The sequence below is a fragment of the Podarcis erhardii genome, assembly GCF_964252035.2.
Source record: "Podarcis erhardii genome assembly, chromosome: 14".
Lineage (NCBI taxonomy): Eukaryota > Metazoa > Chordata > Lepidosauria > Squamata > Lacertidae > Podarcis > Podarcis erhardii.
Genome location: NC_138503.1, coordinates 642422 through 656135, shown reverse-complemented (window position 1 = coordinate 656135; position 13714 = coordinate 642422). Strand labels below are relative to the sequence as shown.

At 45.5% G+C, this 13714-nt stretch overlaps 1 protein-coding gene and 1 long non-coding RNA gene across 2 annotated transcripts in view; one reads left to right on the top strand and one right to left on the bottom strand.

Moving 5' to 3' along the window:
• CSPG4 (chondroitin sulfate proteoglycan 4) overlaps nucleotides 1–13714 on the bottom strand; it is a 129752-nt gene that overhangs the window by 12735 nt on the left and 103303 nt on the right. Inside the window, exon 5 of the mRNA XM_081838622.1 lies at nucleotides 11408–11584. Within this exon, the coding sequence (XP_081694748.1) occupies nucleotides 11408–11584 (177 nt within the window). The remainder of the gene's footprint in view (nucleotides 1–11407; nucleotides 11585–13714) is intronic.
• Nucleotides 1–13714, top strand: part of LOC309329021 — a 48238-nt gene that overhangs the window by 17593 nt on the left and 16931 nt on the right. The gene's annotated exons all lie outside the window — the stretch shown is intronic.

Here is a 13714-nt window from a genome sequence, read left to right as displayed (position 1 = left end):
GGCTTCTCTTCTTTATTGCATTCTGTTGTATCAAGAACCCTCTCATAACAGCTTTACTTGCGTCCCAGATTACTCTTTTTTCAACCTCAGTGTTCATTTTTATTTCAAAATCGTCTCTCAGAGTTTTTTGGGCCTTTTTGTAAACCTCTTCATCTCTAAATAAGGTGTCATTCATTCTCCATCTGAAGGAACCAGTTGCTATTTGTTTCATCTCCATCCTTACAGCATTATGGTCGGAGCAAGTTTTGGGGCAGATTTCCACTTTTTTGGGGGGGTGTCTTCAGGTATCTTCTATTTTTTTTATAATATTTATTAAAGTTTTTTAAACAATAAACAAAAAACATACATAATAACATAGTCTTTTCAAATTTCCACATTTCATTCTCCTCTTTGGACTTCCTCACATCTCTTGTTCCTGCATTCTGAACTCACAAATTTTGCTAGCAAATTATTTACTTGTTTCCATTCATATCATATAATTATCCAATATTAAATCTCAAATTTTAGAATTTAAGTCACACTTTTGAGATCTTAATTTGAAATATTGTGTATCCAAAATTTGTCTTTTCTTTCAATTACATTCAAATTTATATTCCTTATTACTAATTTGTTGGAGCCGTGTTATTACAAATCTTACATCTTTCTTAGCATTCATACAATTTACAATGTTTTTGTAGATAATCCTTAAATTTCTTCCAGTCCTCCTCCACCAGTTCCTCTCCCACGTCTCGGATTCTGCCAGTCATCTCAAGATTTCCACTTTTTTTATCTTTGGTGCCATTCCTCTAGTTATCCATATTTGGTCAATTCTAGTCCATGTCATCTTGGCTTCAGAAAAGAAAGTTCCTTTTCTTCCCAAGGGATTCCTTACTCGCCAGATATCCACCAAATCCATATTGTCAGTCATTTCAAAAAAAGTTTTAGGTAGTCTTCCATCTTTGATAACTACCTGTCTTTGTGCCTTGTCCATATTTGTAGATACGACTCTTTTCATATCCCCCATCAAAATTAAATTATAATCCAAATGATCCAATAAAGTCTCATGCAACTTCTTAAAAAATTCAGATTTCCCCTCATTCGGCGCATAAATTCCAACTACCAGAAATTTCTCTCCTTGATGTTGAATTTCAACTGCCAAGTATCTTCCTTGTTCATCTTTGAAAATTAATTTCGGTAGAAATCTCTCCTTTACATATATCACCACTCCTCTTTTTTTTAACTTTGTCGGATGAAATAAACTCTTGTCCCAATCTTTTATTGATAAGTATTTTCCTATGTGACCTCATTACATGTGTTTCTTGTAGACAGATCAAATCCAATTGTTCTTTTTTTAATATATGAAAAACACCTTTTCTCTTTCGAGGGGAATTAAGTCCATTACAATTCCAGCTTAGAAGTTGCAGCGCCATGGTGGGGTTACTTCTCTTTACCTCCAACTGCTCCCAGCAGCTGTTCTTGTTCTGTCGGTGGTGTCTCTTTCCCTGGTTCCGGTAGTCCAAATGATAGGTTTGCTATGTTTAATATTCCTCTATCCAGTGGTTTCGGGTCTTCTCCAGATTCCGCTTCTTTCTGTAGGTCTTCTCCGTGATCTTCCAAAAACTTGTCTTTGTCATTCACTGTTCTTATTCTTATCTTTCTTTCTTTATATTTAAAAGATAGGCCTTGGGGAAATTCCCACCTGAAGAGTATTCTATTTCTCCTCAGTAGGACGACTAGATCTCTGTAGTTGGTCCTTATGTCCAAAATGTGTTTTGGAATATCCTTAAAGATCTCCACAAATGAATCTTCAATTTCCAAAGTTCTTTGGTAGTGCAGGTTCAAAATTTTGTCCCTTTCTTCTTTTGTTCGAAGGGTGATCAAACAATCTCTTGCCTTATTCTTTCTTAGTTTTTTCTCAATTCTAAATGCACTCACTATCTTAAATTCTTCCTTCCCCAAGTCCTGTTGCCAAAAGTCTGTAAATTTTTTTGTAAGAAAGTCCACCAAATTGTCCTTCTCAATTTCTGGTATTGCTCTGATTCTCAAATTCCTCTCCTTACCATGTAATTCAATCATGGACAGTGTCAGGTCGTGGTCCTCAAGTTTCTTGTATGCTGGTAGTATCTTCTCTTGGGCGGCAATTGCGATTTCCTTAGCTTCGTCAGCTACTTTTCGGATCGTGGCCGATTCCTCTAGTAATTTTTCAATAGACTGTGTATTAGAATTCACCTTTTTGCCCAAGTCATTAATGCTTATAGTATTCAAGTCTATTTTTGCTGAAGCCTCAGCAACCTGTTTATTTGTCTTGGCCACTTGTTTATTCGTATCTGCTACTTGTCTTGCTAGATTTTCCAGAGACTCATTAATTTTGCCAAGTGCCTGGTTCAATACATCTTCAGATGACATAACTTTTAGTTTAGTTTGCAAGGTAGCAGCTCCTTGTGTACCTGCAGTTCCCGATGTTGAGGCCCTCCTCTGAGCTGTAATATCCCGAAATTGTCTGCCAGATCTAGTGCCAGTAGTTTTTTCCTGTGCCGACTCTATTTTTCCTTTATCATCTGCCATGCCACTCTCATGAGAATCCAAGGTCAGTCCCACGCCTGAGAGATTTGTTTTGGAAAGGAAATTTCCAATTGCTTGGATATTGTTGCAACAATGTCAGTATTCCTCTAGGGGGACCAATTCCGTTCACAACTCTTTAAATACAGTTTCAATGTCCCCACCCCAAGCAGATACTTTAAAAATTGTTACCCTAAAATGTTACTCTAAAAACAGGAGAAGTCCCGAAACACTGTATCTCTTTTTGCAGGGCTAATTCAAAAGTCCTTAACTTTCAGCTCTAGTTTAAGACAGGCTTCCCACTAAGCTGCTTTCTTGTCTACAAGCAGTCCGTTCCCAGGTATGGAGGCAGCGGATAAAAGTTCCTTTCCCCTTTTTCATGCAGGGAAAAAATGTTTAAATCTTTCCCCTCCACTCCTGCAGTTTAGAGGGGAAACCGCTCTTTTTTTGATGTTGGATTTAAATCTTCACGAAACGTCTTTAAAGGTTTCCGCTTTTTAATCTCTTTGCTTTGCTCAGTCTATAACAAGGGGAGGCAGACTTCCTGTTTATGCCTTCCCCTTTCGGTGCCAAATTTATTTAATTTTTCTCAAAATAATTCAAGTTAAACCTACTCACGGGTAGTTCTTTTGTAATCCGATTGTCAGGAAAAAGTCAGCGCTCTCCGCTAATGGCTGTGTGGCTTCACTTCACGAGAATAGCAGACACTCTCAGCACCGCGCCGCCCACTCCGTCCCATTCCGAAGCCTTTAAAAAGGCTTTTTCACAGTTCGGGGGGGCGTAAATGGTGCCCGCTGAGTCCCACGCTCACAGGCTTCACCCGCCTGTGATTTTTGAGGGTCCCCGCTTTGCCGCAGCGGCTAGACCCGAACTCGTGAAGTTGGTCCCTCCGGAGGTCAGAGGGAATCCGCCATTACGCGTTGGCGCTAACCTGGAAGTCCTCTGTTCTCCAGGAATTCTCAAAGATGACTGCCAGTGGTTCTGAGATCACATCTGCCAGTTCTTTTAATACTCTTGGATGCAGTTCATCTGGCCCTGGAGACTTGAATACATCTAAACTAGCCAAGTATTCTTGTACTATCTCCTTAGTTATTCTGGGCTGTGTTTCCTCTGCTGAATCATTTGCTCCAAATTCTTCAGGTCGGGCATTGTTTTCTTTATCGGAGAAGACTGAGGCAAAGAAGGCATTGAGGAGTTCAGCCCTTTCTGTGTCCCGTTTGCATTTCACCATTTTCTCATCTGAGTGACCCCACTGTTTCTTTCTTCTTCCTTTTGCTACGAACATACCCATAAAAGTCTTTTTTGTTGCTTTTAACCTCTCTAGCAAGCCTGAGTTCATTCTGTGCTTTAGCTTTTCTGACTTTGTGTCTACACGTGCTGGCTATTTGTTTGAATTCCTCTTTGGTGGTTTCCCCCCTTTTCCATTTTTTGTACACATCCTTTTTTAATCTTAACTCAGTTAAAAGTTCTTTAGATAGCCACCCTGGCTTCTTTACACACCTTCCATGTTTCCGTCTCATTGGTATTGCCTGAAGTTGTGCTTTTACTATCTCCCTCTTAACAAACTCCCAGCCATCATGAACTCCCCTTCCTTTTAGTATTACTGTCCATGGGATCTCACCCAGCACTTCTCTAAGTTTTATGAAGTCGGCTTTCTTAAAGTCAAGAAATTGAGTGCTAGTATGCTTGGCTGCTCCTTTCCGCTGTATAGTAAACTTCAGAAGAGCATGATCACTCGCACCTAATGATCCTTCCACTTCTACCCCACTAACCAGGTCATCAACATTGGTTAGGACCAGATCTAAAATGGCTGTTCCTCTTGTTGCTTCTCCCACTTTCTGGTTTGGCTTGGGGATCTATAGTAAACTCCCACAATGAGGTCACTGTTATTCTTCTCTCCCTTAATTTTGACCCAAATGCTCTCACTTTGGCTTTGAGGTTCTAAATCTTGGATCTCTTCACAGGTATACACATCCCTGACATATAACGCCACTCCTCCTCCTTTCTTGTCTGGTCTGTTTCTCTGAAATAGATTGTAACCCTCCATTATTACATTCCAGTCGTGGGACTTATCCCACAGGGTTTCAGTGATGCCTATTATGTCATATTTAGTTTGCTGTACCAAGAGCTCAAGCTCATCATGCTTTGCGCATTAGTGTACAGACATTGAAGTCCATTTATCATTCCCCCGTGTCTCTTATTTAAGGATTTTTTCCTCCCACCACTAGGTCTGTGTGCTGTTTGCTCCATTTGGTCTATGACATTTGGATTATCATCTTCATCAATTGATAGACTCCTACCTTCAGGAGCACTGTCTTCCTCCCCCACATTAGTCAGTTTAAAGCCCTCCTGATGAGGTTTCTGAGATTTTTGGCAAAAACATTCCTCCCAACCGTTGTGAGGTGCAGCCCATCTCTTGCCAGAAGTCCATCTTTAAGAAACTGCAGTCCGTGATCTAAGAATCCAAACCGTTCCTGTTTACACCATTTGCGAAGCCAGCTGTTCACTTCCACTATTTTTCCCTCTCTCCCTGGGCCACGTCGTTCAACTGGGAGGACAGATGAGATGACAATTTGTGCATTTAATTGCTTCAATTTCCTGCCCAGAGCCTCATAGTCTCTTTTGATCTTCTGGAGGCTATTGCCTGCAGTGCCATGAACCACATGAACCAAGAGGTTCCCACATGAACCAAGAGGAAGGGGTATTTGTCAGTGGGTTTTATGATTCCTTGCAGTCGTTCAGTTACATCTTGGATCTTAGCCCCGGGGAGACAGCACACTTCCCGAGACATCTTGTCAGGCCCACAGATCACTGCTTCTGTTCCCCTCAGTAGGGAATCCCCTATCACCACTACACGCCTCCTCTTAGGTTTGGTCGGGGTTCTTCCGTGAGCTGTCCATTCCAAGGTCGCCTGCACATTCCCTGAGGACTGACTTTGCTGCTCGTCTTCATATACCTGATCGACTGTAACAAGGGAGAGATCCTCAAATGGAGTCTGCTCTTCGTCTTCCATGCTAGGGGAGAGGACCTCAAAGCGATTGTGTATTTCTAAACAATCAGAGCGAACCCTGGGCCTCCTACTTCTTTGAGTCACGTTTCTCCATATATCTGGCTCCTGTGTTGGTGAACTAGCCTCCTTCTCAGGGGAGTCCCCTGTCTCCTCCTTGGTGGAGACGGTGTGCTCTGTTGCTTCCAAGAAGAGCTCCAGCTCTCTAATTCTTTGGAGCGTAGCCACACGTTCCTCCAGTTGCTGGACTTTGTCTTTTAAGAGGGCAATCAACATGCAATTGCTGCAGGTAAAGCTGCCTGCAACCTTTGGCAAGATAGCAAACATTGTCCAGGAACCGCAGGCGACTGCAGCTGTTCCCTCACTCTCCATCTTGAGAACGTGTCATTGGGGCTGGCTACAGCGGTCCTCCATCATAAGAAGCGTGCAGACAGGACAAATAACTCCCCCCCAAAAAACCCTAGGTCTCCCCCAACAAACGTTTGAGACTAGCTCCCCTAAATCTAAAGATGGATCAAACTGCGCGCACCGCTGCCCTGCAAGCTCTGATAAGCTCCTCCCACAGCTAATCACCTGCCTCAACATAAACCCTGCCCCCTCTGACCTTTGCACAGGGAGAGCAGCTAATCAGCCACAAGAAACACACACACAATAAACACACACACAATAAAACCCTTTTTGCTCCTTGCTTCAGGTGAAACGGAAAGTGCCGCTTTGTCCTCTGCCCCATCTACCACTGACTTGGGGAAATCAGCTTGTAGAAATCAGGTGAGAATTTCATAGAATCATAGAATCATAGAGTGGAAGAGACCACAAGGGCCATCGAGTCCAACCCCCTGCCAAGCAGGAAACACCATCAGAGCACTCCTGACATATGGTTGTCAAGCCTCTGCTTAAAGACCTCCAAAGAAGGAGACTCCACCACACTCCTTGGCAGCAAATTCCACTGTCGAACAGCTCTTACTGTCAGGAAGTTCTTCCTAATGTTTAGGTGGAATCTTCTTTCTTGTAGTTTGGAACCATTGCTCCGTGTCCGCTTCTCTGGAGCAGCAGAAAACAACCTTTCTCCCTCCTCTATGTGACATCCTTTTATATATTTGAACATGGCTATCATATCACCCCTTAGCCTCCTCTTCTCCAGGCTAAACATGCCCAGCTCCCTTAGCCGTTCCTCATAAGGCATCGTTTCCAGGCCTTTGACCATTTTGGTTGCCCTCCTCTGGACACGTTCCAGTTTGTCAGTGTCCTTCTTGAACTGTGGTGCCCAGAACTGGACACAGTACTCCAGGTGAGGTCTGACCAGAGCAGAATACAGTGGCACTATTACTTCCCTTGATCTAGATGCTATACGCCTATTGATGCAGCCCAGAATTGCACTGGCTTTTTTAGCTGCCGCGTCACACTGTTGGCTCATGTCAAGTTTGTGGTCAACCAAGACTCCTAGATCCTTTTCACATGTACTGCTCTCAAGCCAGGTGTCACCCATCTTGTATTTTTGCCTCTCATTTTTTTTTTGCCCAAGTGCAGTACTTTACATTTCTCCCTGTTAAAATTCATCTTGTTTGTTTTGGCCCAGTTCTCTAATCGAGCTTGGATGGCCACCTGCCAGGGATTCTTGAGCTGTGATTCCTGCATTGCAGGGGGTTGGACTAGATGACCCTGGGGACCCCCTCCAACTCCACAGTTCTGTGATATTGGAACCTTGAACCTTGGCTCCAATGAGTGCATTGCTCGTATTTGGCAGGACGTCCACTGACCTTGATCACATCTCCAAATTAACAAGCATGAAACCTGGAAAGCAAGTGAACGATGTGTCCATTTGGCTTCCAGGCACTTAACTTCTAGGAGCCATGAAGGAGGACAAGAGTTGCACTTCACTCTAGGTCCAGTTGTGAACGACTCTGGGGTTGCAGTGCTCATCTTGCTCTATAAGCTGAGGGAGCCGGCATTTTCCTCAGACAGCTTCTGGGTCATGTGGCCAGCATGACTAAGCCACTTCTGGTGAACCAGAGCAGTGCACGGAAACGTTTCCCGCCAGAGCAGTACCTATTTATCTACTTGCACTTTGACGTGCTTTCGAACTGCTAGGTGGGCAGGAGCAGGGACCGAGCAACGGGAGCTCACTCCACCACGGGGATTTGAACCGCCGACCTTCTGATCAGCAAGCCCTAGGCTCAGTGGGTTAGACCACAGCACCACCCGCTCAGGTTGTATATGTGTGTATTTATTTCTGTAAATAAAAATGTGTCTCCTTGAGACACCCCTCCCCTTCATTTCAAGCAAACTGAAGCTCAAAGATTAGGGCTGTGTGTCTCTCTATACCAGGGATATGTACCCCCCCCATAAAAACCAGGCCTTCCCATTGCAAATTAATAACAACAACAGAATAGGAAATAGCTGGTGGAGGATGGGCTGGCTGAGGAACTGTGCGTTTGCTGTTACTGGGAAATTGGAAGGGGGGGGGTGAGAGACCTCCCTCCCCCCATGAGTCTTGCCTCTCACCAACCATGGCAACGTGATCCCAGTGGGGTGCCATAGCGGCTGCCCCCCCCACCCGCACTGGGCACCATGCCCCAGCAGGCGGTGCATCATGCCCCCAGGACACACAACAGCCCTGCCCCTGCCTGCTCTCCCCCCCCTCCGTGCCAGACCATGAAGCTCTGCCACTGCCATAAGGCAAAGACAAACAGTCTCTGCTGCACAAATTCACCCACATATGGACCACAGAGAGGTATTTCCTTGCCTTTCACCCATCAAACCAAATCCTCTAGTGTCAAGAGAAAATAACAGCAACATCTCTGCAAAGGCATTGAATCTGCAAGGGGAGCTCAGATCAGGAGCCTGCAACTCCCTGCTGAGCCCCAACAAAGGAAAACAGGGAAAATGTCACTACCAAATGTTGCAATTCACTAATAAATGTGTCTATATACTGGCTCAATGGGAAAACTTTAGAAATGCATAAGAAATCACTCATTCTATCAATATTCTCAGTTCCAATGGCATTTAGGACCCAGGGAAGTGAGGTATAAGGGGAGGGGTGAGTGGGCCCCAAGAAGTTTCAGACAGATAACCACCTCAATCACAATGCCAGCCTGCCCCATAGTGGGATGAAGCTTGGCCAGGGAACTGTAAATACTTTCCTTTGTACTGTGATGGAATAAGTGTGAAAGACTGTATTTGAGTGACAGGGGCATGACTGGATGTCAGGTTCTACCTGAGACCCCATCTTTTCTGTGGCATATCTATGATGTCTTGATGATGCATCCTGAGATGTATTATGGGAAACTTCGGGAAACTTTAAAATATTGATGTAACCATTGTTTGGGGCTTCCGGCTGCTTTGACTTTGTGGTAGTAGGAAATCTTGTTGCAACAATAAAGATAAGGCCTACTGGCTGCTGTTTTGCTTCTATCTCCTGGTGGAGGTGTCTTGCCTGACCTGAACCTATGGGAGTCAAGGTTAGGCGATTGTGGGGTGCTCCAAGGACTCCCTGTTACATTACAGACTGGTTATACTTCTCTAGAGTCAAGAACTTTCCACCATCAGTGGAAAAGTCCCCACTGGTACAGGCGCTTTGCTGGATCGTGGTGGTTGCTGTATTACATAAAACTGCACGTGTCTTCACAAACCTGCCCTTGCAAGCTGGAAGCCATAGCATGGATGTATGCTGCCATCCTGTGGCAATGTTGCAACATGGCAAGAGATGGAAAAACAGATGGTGTTTGCGGCATCCAAGGAAAGAATGCAAAAAGGCTGTCTCCTTTCCTGCTTCACCTCCCCACCACCAAACACCCATCCAATGCCTCACTTGGTGTCAAGGTCTAATGGAAAAACTGCAGCAGCATGCTGCCTGCTTTCTGCAGTCCCACCCTTTCCTCTTCCCTGCCACAGCCAGCAACTAACTTGCTTTAGCAGCTAGATCTCAGCTGAGATTAATACGGACACCTGCTTTCAGACTCTATTTTCTCTGCTAATACTGAAAACAGAGGTCGGATTCTGGTGCCTGGGAGGGTGGGGAACCTGTAGCTCTTCAGGCACTGATTAACTACAACTCCCATCTGTTGAATATCTGCCTGTCCGGTACGTTTCCTCTGCGCAAAACCTCTGTGCAAAGCCTCTGTGGGAAACCTCTTCAGGCAGTAGCAGAGCTGAGCAGCGGTAGGAAAGTCCACACCGTCATCCTTCACCGCTGGCCACACCGGGCAAGCAGCTGAACACAACAATATCTGGAGGGTCTCATGTTTATAATTGCATTGATAGATAGATAGATAGATAGATTCTTTATTGTCATTACACAAGTGCAACATTGCACAAGTGCAACGAAATTGGATGCCATCCCTTAAAAACAACAAAAGCAAAACAACAACAACAACCAAACAAACCACATTCCAGCCACACCCACACCCACACCCATCAAACTCCCAGGTCACACTATCGAGTTACTGCATTTAAGAAGGCCACAGCTCTTGGATAGAAACTATTTTTCAGTCTATTTGTCCTTGACTTGATGTTTCTGTATCTCCTGCCAGAAGGCAGTAGTACAAACAGACTGTGTCCCGGGTGAGATGCATCCTGCAGGATATTGTTTGCTTTCCTAAGACAAAGCCTCTGTGGGAAACCTCTTCAGGCAGTAGCAGAGCTGAGCAGCGGTAGGAAAGTCCACACCGTCATCCTTCACCGCTGGCCACACCGGGCAAGCAGCTGAACACAACAACATCTGGAGGGTCTCATGTTTATAATTGCATTGAGATTCCACATTTCCTCCAATGAGCTGAAAATGGCAACCACAGCTCCCTCCCCCCATATTAATTTCACAACAACCCTGTTAGGTAGGTAAGGACATTGTTGATTGGCTTCTTGGCCAAGTGGGGGATTTGAACCCTGACTTCCGAGGCTGCAGGCCCACAATCTAACCAATATACCATGCTGGCTCTCACTATACACAGTAGGGAGTGATCAAAAGCTAACTTGAAAGGCTTAGGGCTGTGGGATAAGGAATGGTCCAATATCTTTTGCTGCTTGTGGTAAAGGACAAGATGGTACCACCCCTGCCATCCCATATACAGAATCTGACTGGACTGGCAGTTGATGCTGCAATCCTAGTGACTGGATAACATCCTTCAGTTACCTGGGGGCAGCAGGCTAACGAGAGGGCATAGATTACGCCACAGCCACCAGCAACCACTGTCTGAGGCAGCCCCCTCACCCTGCCTAATGATAGAGCCAGCCCTGTGTGGTTCTACGTTCTCCTTTCCCTGCTTGGCCACTTGAGTTCTGTTCCTGCACTCAACTATTGCAGGCTGGTAATGAAGGCCCTGATCATCCTAAGGGCATTTCACACCTGATACTAAAAGCACTTTTGATTTGAAGCTCATTTGCCACATTCATGTCCCCTTACAAATATTGTCAGTGAGACACAGAGTATGCCAAAGACGTGCCTTTAAAACTGAATTCAGAGTCCAGCACACTCTTAACAGCCTATACCATGGGTAGGCAAACTAAGGCCCGGGGCCGGATCAGACCCAATCACCTTCTCAATCCGGCCTGCGGACGGTCCGGGAATCAGCATGTTTTTACATGAGTAGAATGTGTCCTTTTATTTAAACTGCATCTCTGGGTTATTTGTGGGGCATAGGAATTTGTTCATTTCCCACCAAAAAATATAGTCTGGTCCCCCACAAGATCTGAGGGACAGTGGACCGGCTCCCCGCTGAAAAAGTTTGCTGACCCCTGGGCCTCTACAGTTGTATCTTGAAACAGGATTGTTCCTTGGCGCCAACCTGGCTGAGATTTCTGTTCAGCTCCTCACCCCAGCATCCTCAAACGCCCCACCCCCACCCCTTGCTTTGGTTGACAAGGTACCTGCAGTCCTATGTTGACCATCAGCACCGGTGCCTCGTCATTGCTTGGGAGAATGTCAATGTAGACCGTCCTGGGTTGGCTCTCTTGGTTGTGCTTGGAGATGTTAGCGACCACTGTGAATCTGTCAACCAACGACTCACTGCCATCATGCATGTATTGAACAAGCTGATGCTCCACCTGAATGCAAAGAGGACACAGACATTTGTCTGCAACAGGTCCCAGGTTCCATTCCCAGTATCATAGAATCAAAGAATTGTAGAGTTGGATGGTATAGGAGTATAGCATCTAGATCAAGGGAAGTAATAGTGCCACTGTATTCTGCTCTGGTCAGACCTCACCTGGAGTACTGTGTCCAGTTCTGGGCACCACAGTTCAAGAAGGACACGGACAAACTGGAACGTGTCCAGAGGAGGGCAACCAAAATGGTCAAAGGCCTGGAAACGATGCCTTATGAGGAACGGCTAAGGGAGCTGGGCATGTTTGGCCTGGAGAAGAGGAGGTTAAGGGGTGATATGATAGCCATGTTCAAATATATAAAAGGATGTCACATAGAGGAGGGAGAAAGGTTGTTTTCTGCTGCTCCAGAGAAGCGGACACGGAGCAATGGTTCCAAACTACAAGAAAGAAGATTCCACCTAAACATTAGGAAGAACTTCCTGACAGTAAGAGCTGTTCGACAGTGGAATTTGCTGCCAAGGAGTGTGGTGGAGTCTCCTTCTTTGGAGGTCTTTAAGCAGAGGCTTGACAACCATATGTCAGGAGTGCTCTGATGGTGTTTCCTGCTTGGCAGGGGGTTGGACTCGATGGCCCTTGTGGTCTCTTCCAACTCTATGATTCTATGATTCTATGATTCTATGGTACCCCAAGGGTCACCTAGTGCAACCCCCTGCAATGCAGGAATTGCAGCTGAAGAATCCCTGACCATCTGACCTGTGTTTAAGACCCCACTGCTTTCTGAGAGGGGCCCTTTTGCTATCAAAGAGCTCTTACAGAAAGTTCTTCCTGGTGTTTAGTTGGAATCTCTATTCTTGTAACTTGAAGCCATTGGTTTGGGTGTCTCCAGGGCAGACTGGAAAAGACCTTTGGCTGAAATCCTGGAGAGCCATGGCTGGTTAGTGTGGGCCAGGGGAGGACAGAAGAGCCACAGCTCAGTGGCAGAGGACCTGCTTGGAATGCCGAAGGTCTGAGGCAGAACTTCCCTTTTGCCACTCTTTTTCTAGGAACACATCCATGCTTAAAAACTCAGTGTCTAAGCTTTTTGTTTTCCTAATCCCCAGACCTCTAGACTTCAGGAGGAATAGAGGGACAGGGATTTTTTTATACCTCATTAGCTAACAATAGCAAAAACTAAAAAGCATTCCTCCCTACGTTAGGTCACTAAAAGTTATGGGGGGAAACCAGGAGTGGCTATTTGCTTGAAGGGATTGTGAATTCAGTTTTGGTACTGATCAAAATTCCTGAGCTTTTCAGAGACAGCCTGTTCTCTAATTCTTAGCCTAGGTCCATGCTTCTGAGCCACTATTTTCTACCATGCTCTGGCTTGTGGATCACAGGTTTCTTGTGCTTAGGGGACCCCCACCCCACTTTCAAAGTCCTAGTCAGGCAGCTAAGCCAGGAGGTTTATGGAGTCTACCCCATAAGTCTGGAGGGTTTTTGTTTGGCTTGCTGAGCTACAAGTTGTGCAGGGTTGGATTAGATGGAAGGATTTATGGAGCAGAAGGTGAGGACAGCACACAAAACAAAACCCCTTCCTCAGTTTCCAGACTGTGTTTTGGAGCTAGAACTTGAGAAAGAGAGCACCAGTCAATAATGTGCCTCCCCCCCCCCCTTGCAAGATTAGGGGAAAGGCTGGAGCTCAGTGTTAAGCACATGTGTTACATGCAGAAGGTCCCAGTTTCAATCCCTGGTAGGGCCCCCTACCAGGTAGGGCCCCCTGCCTGTAACCCTGAAGAGCAGCTGCCAGTCAGTGTAGATAATACTACACTGGACCAATAGTTTGGCTCAGGCCCCATTTGCACTATACATTCAAAGCACCGCAATGCCACTTCAAACAGCCATGGCTCCCCTCACAGAATCCTGGGAACTGTAACTTGTTAAGCGTGATGAGAGTTGTTGGGAGAGCACTATTCACCTCAGAGAGCTACAATTCCCAGAGTTCCCTGGGAGGAAGAGGGACTGATAGTTAAGCCACTCTAGGAAATGTAGCACTGGAAGGTGGACAGGAGCCTCCTAACAATTCTCATTGCCCTTCACAAGCTACAGCTCTCAGGGCTCTTTGGGGAAGCCATGGCTGTTTAAAGTGGTAAA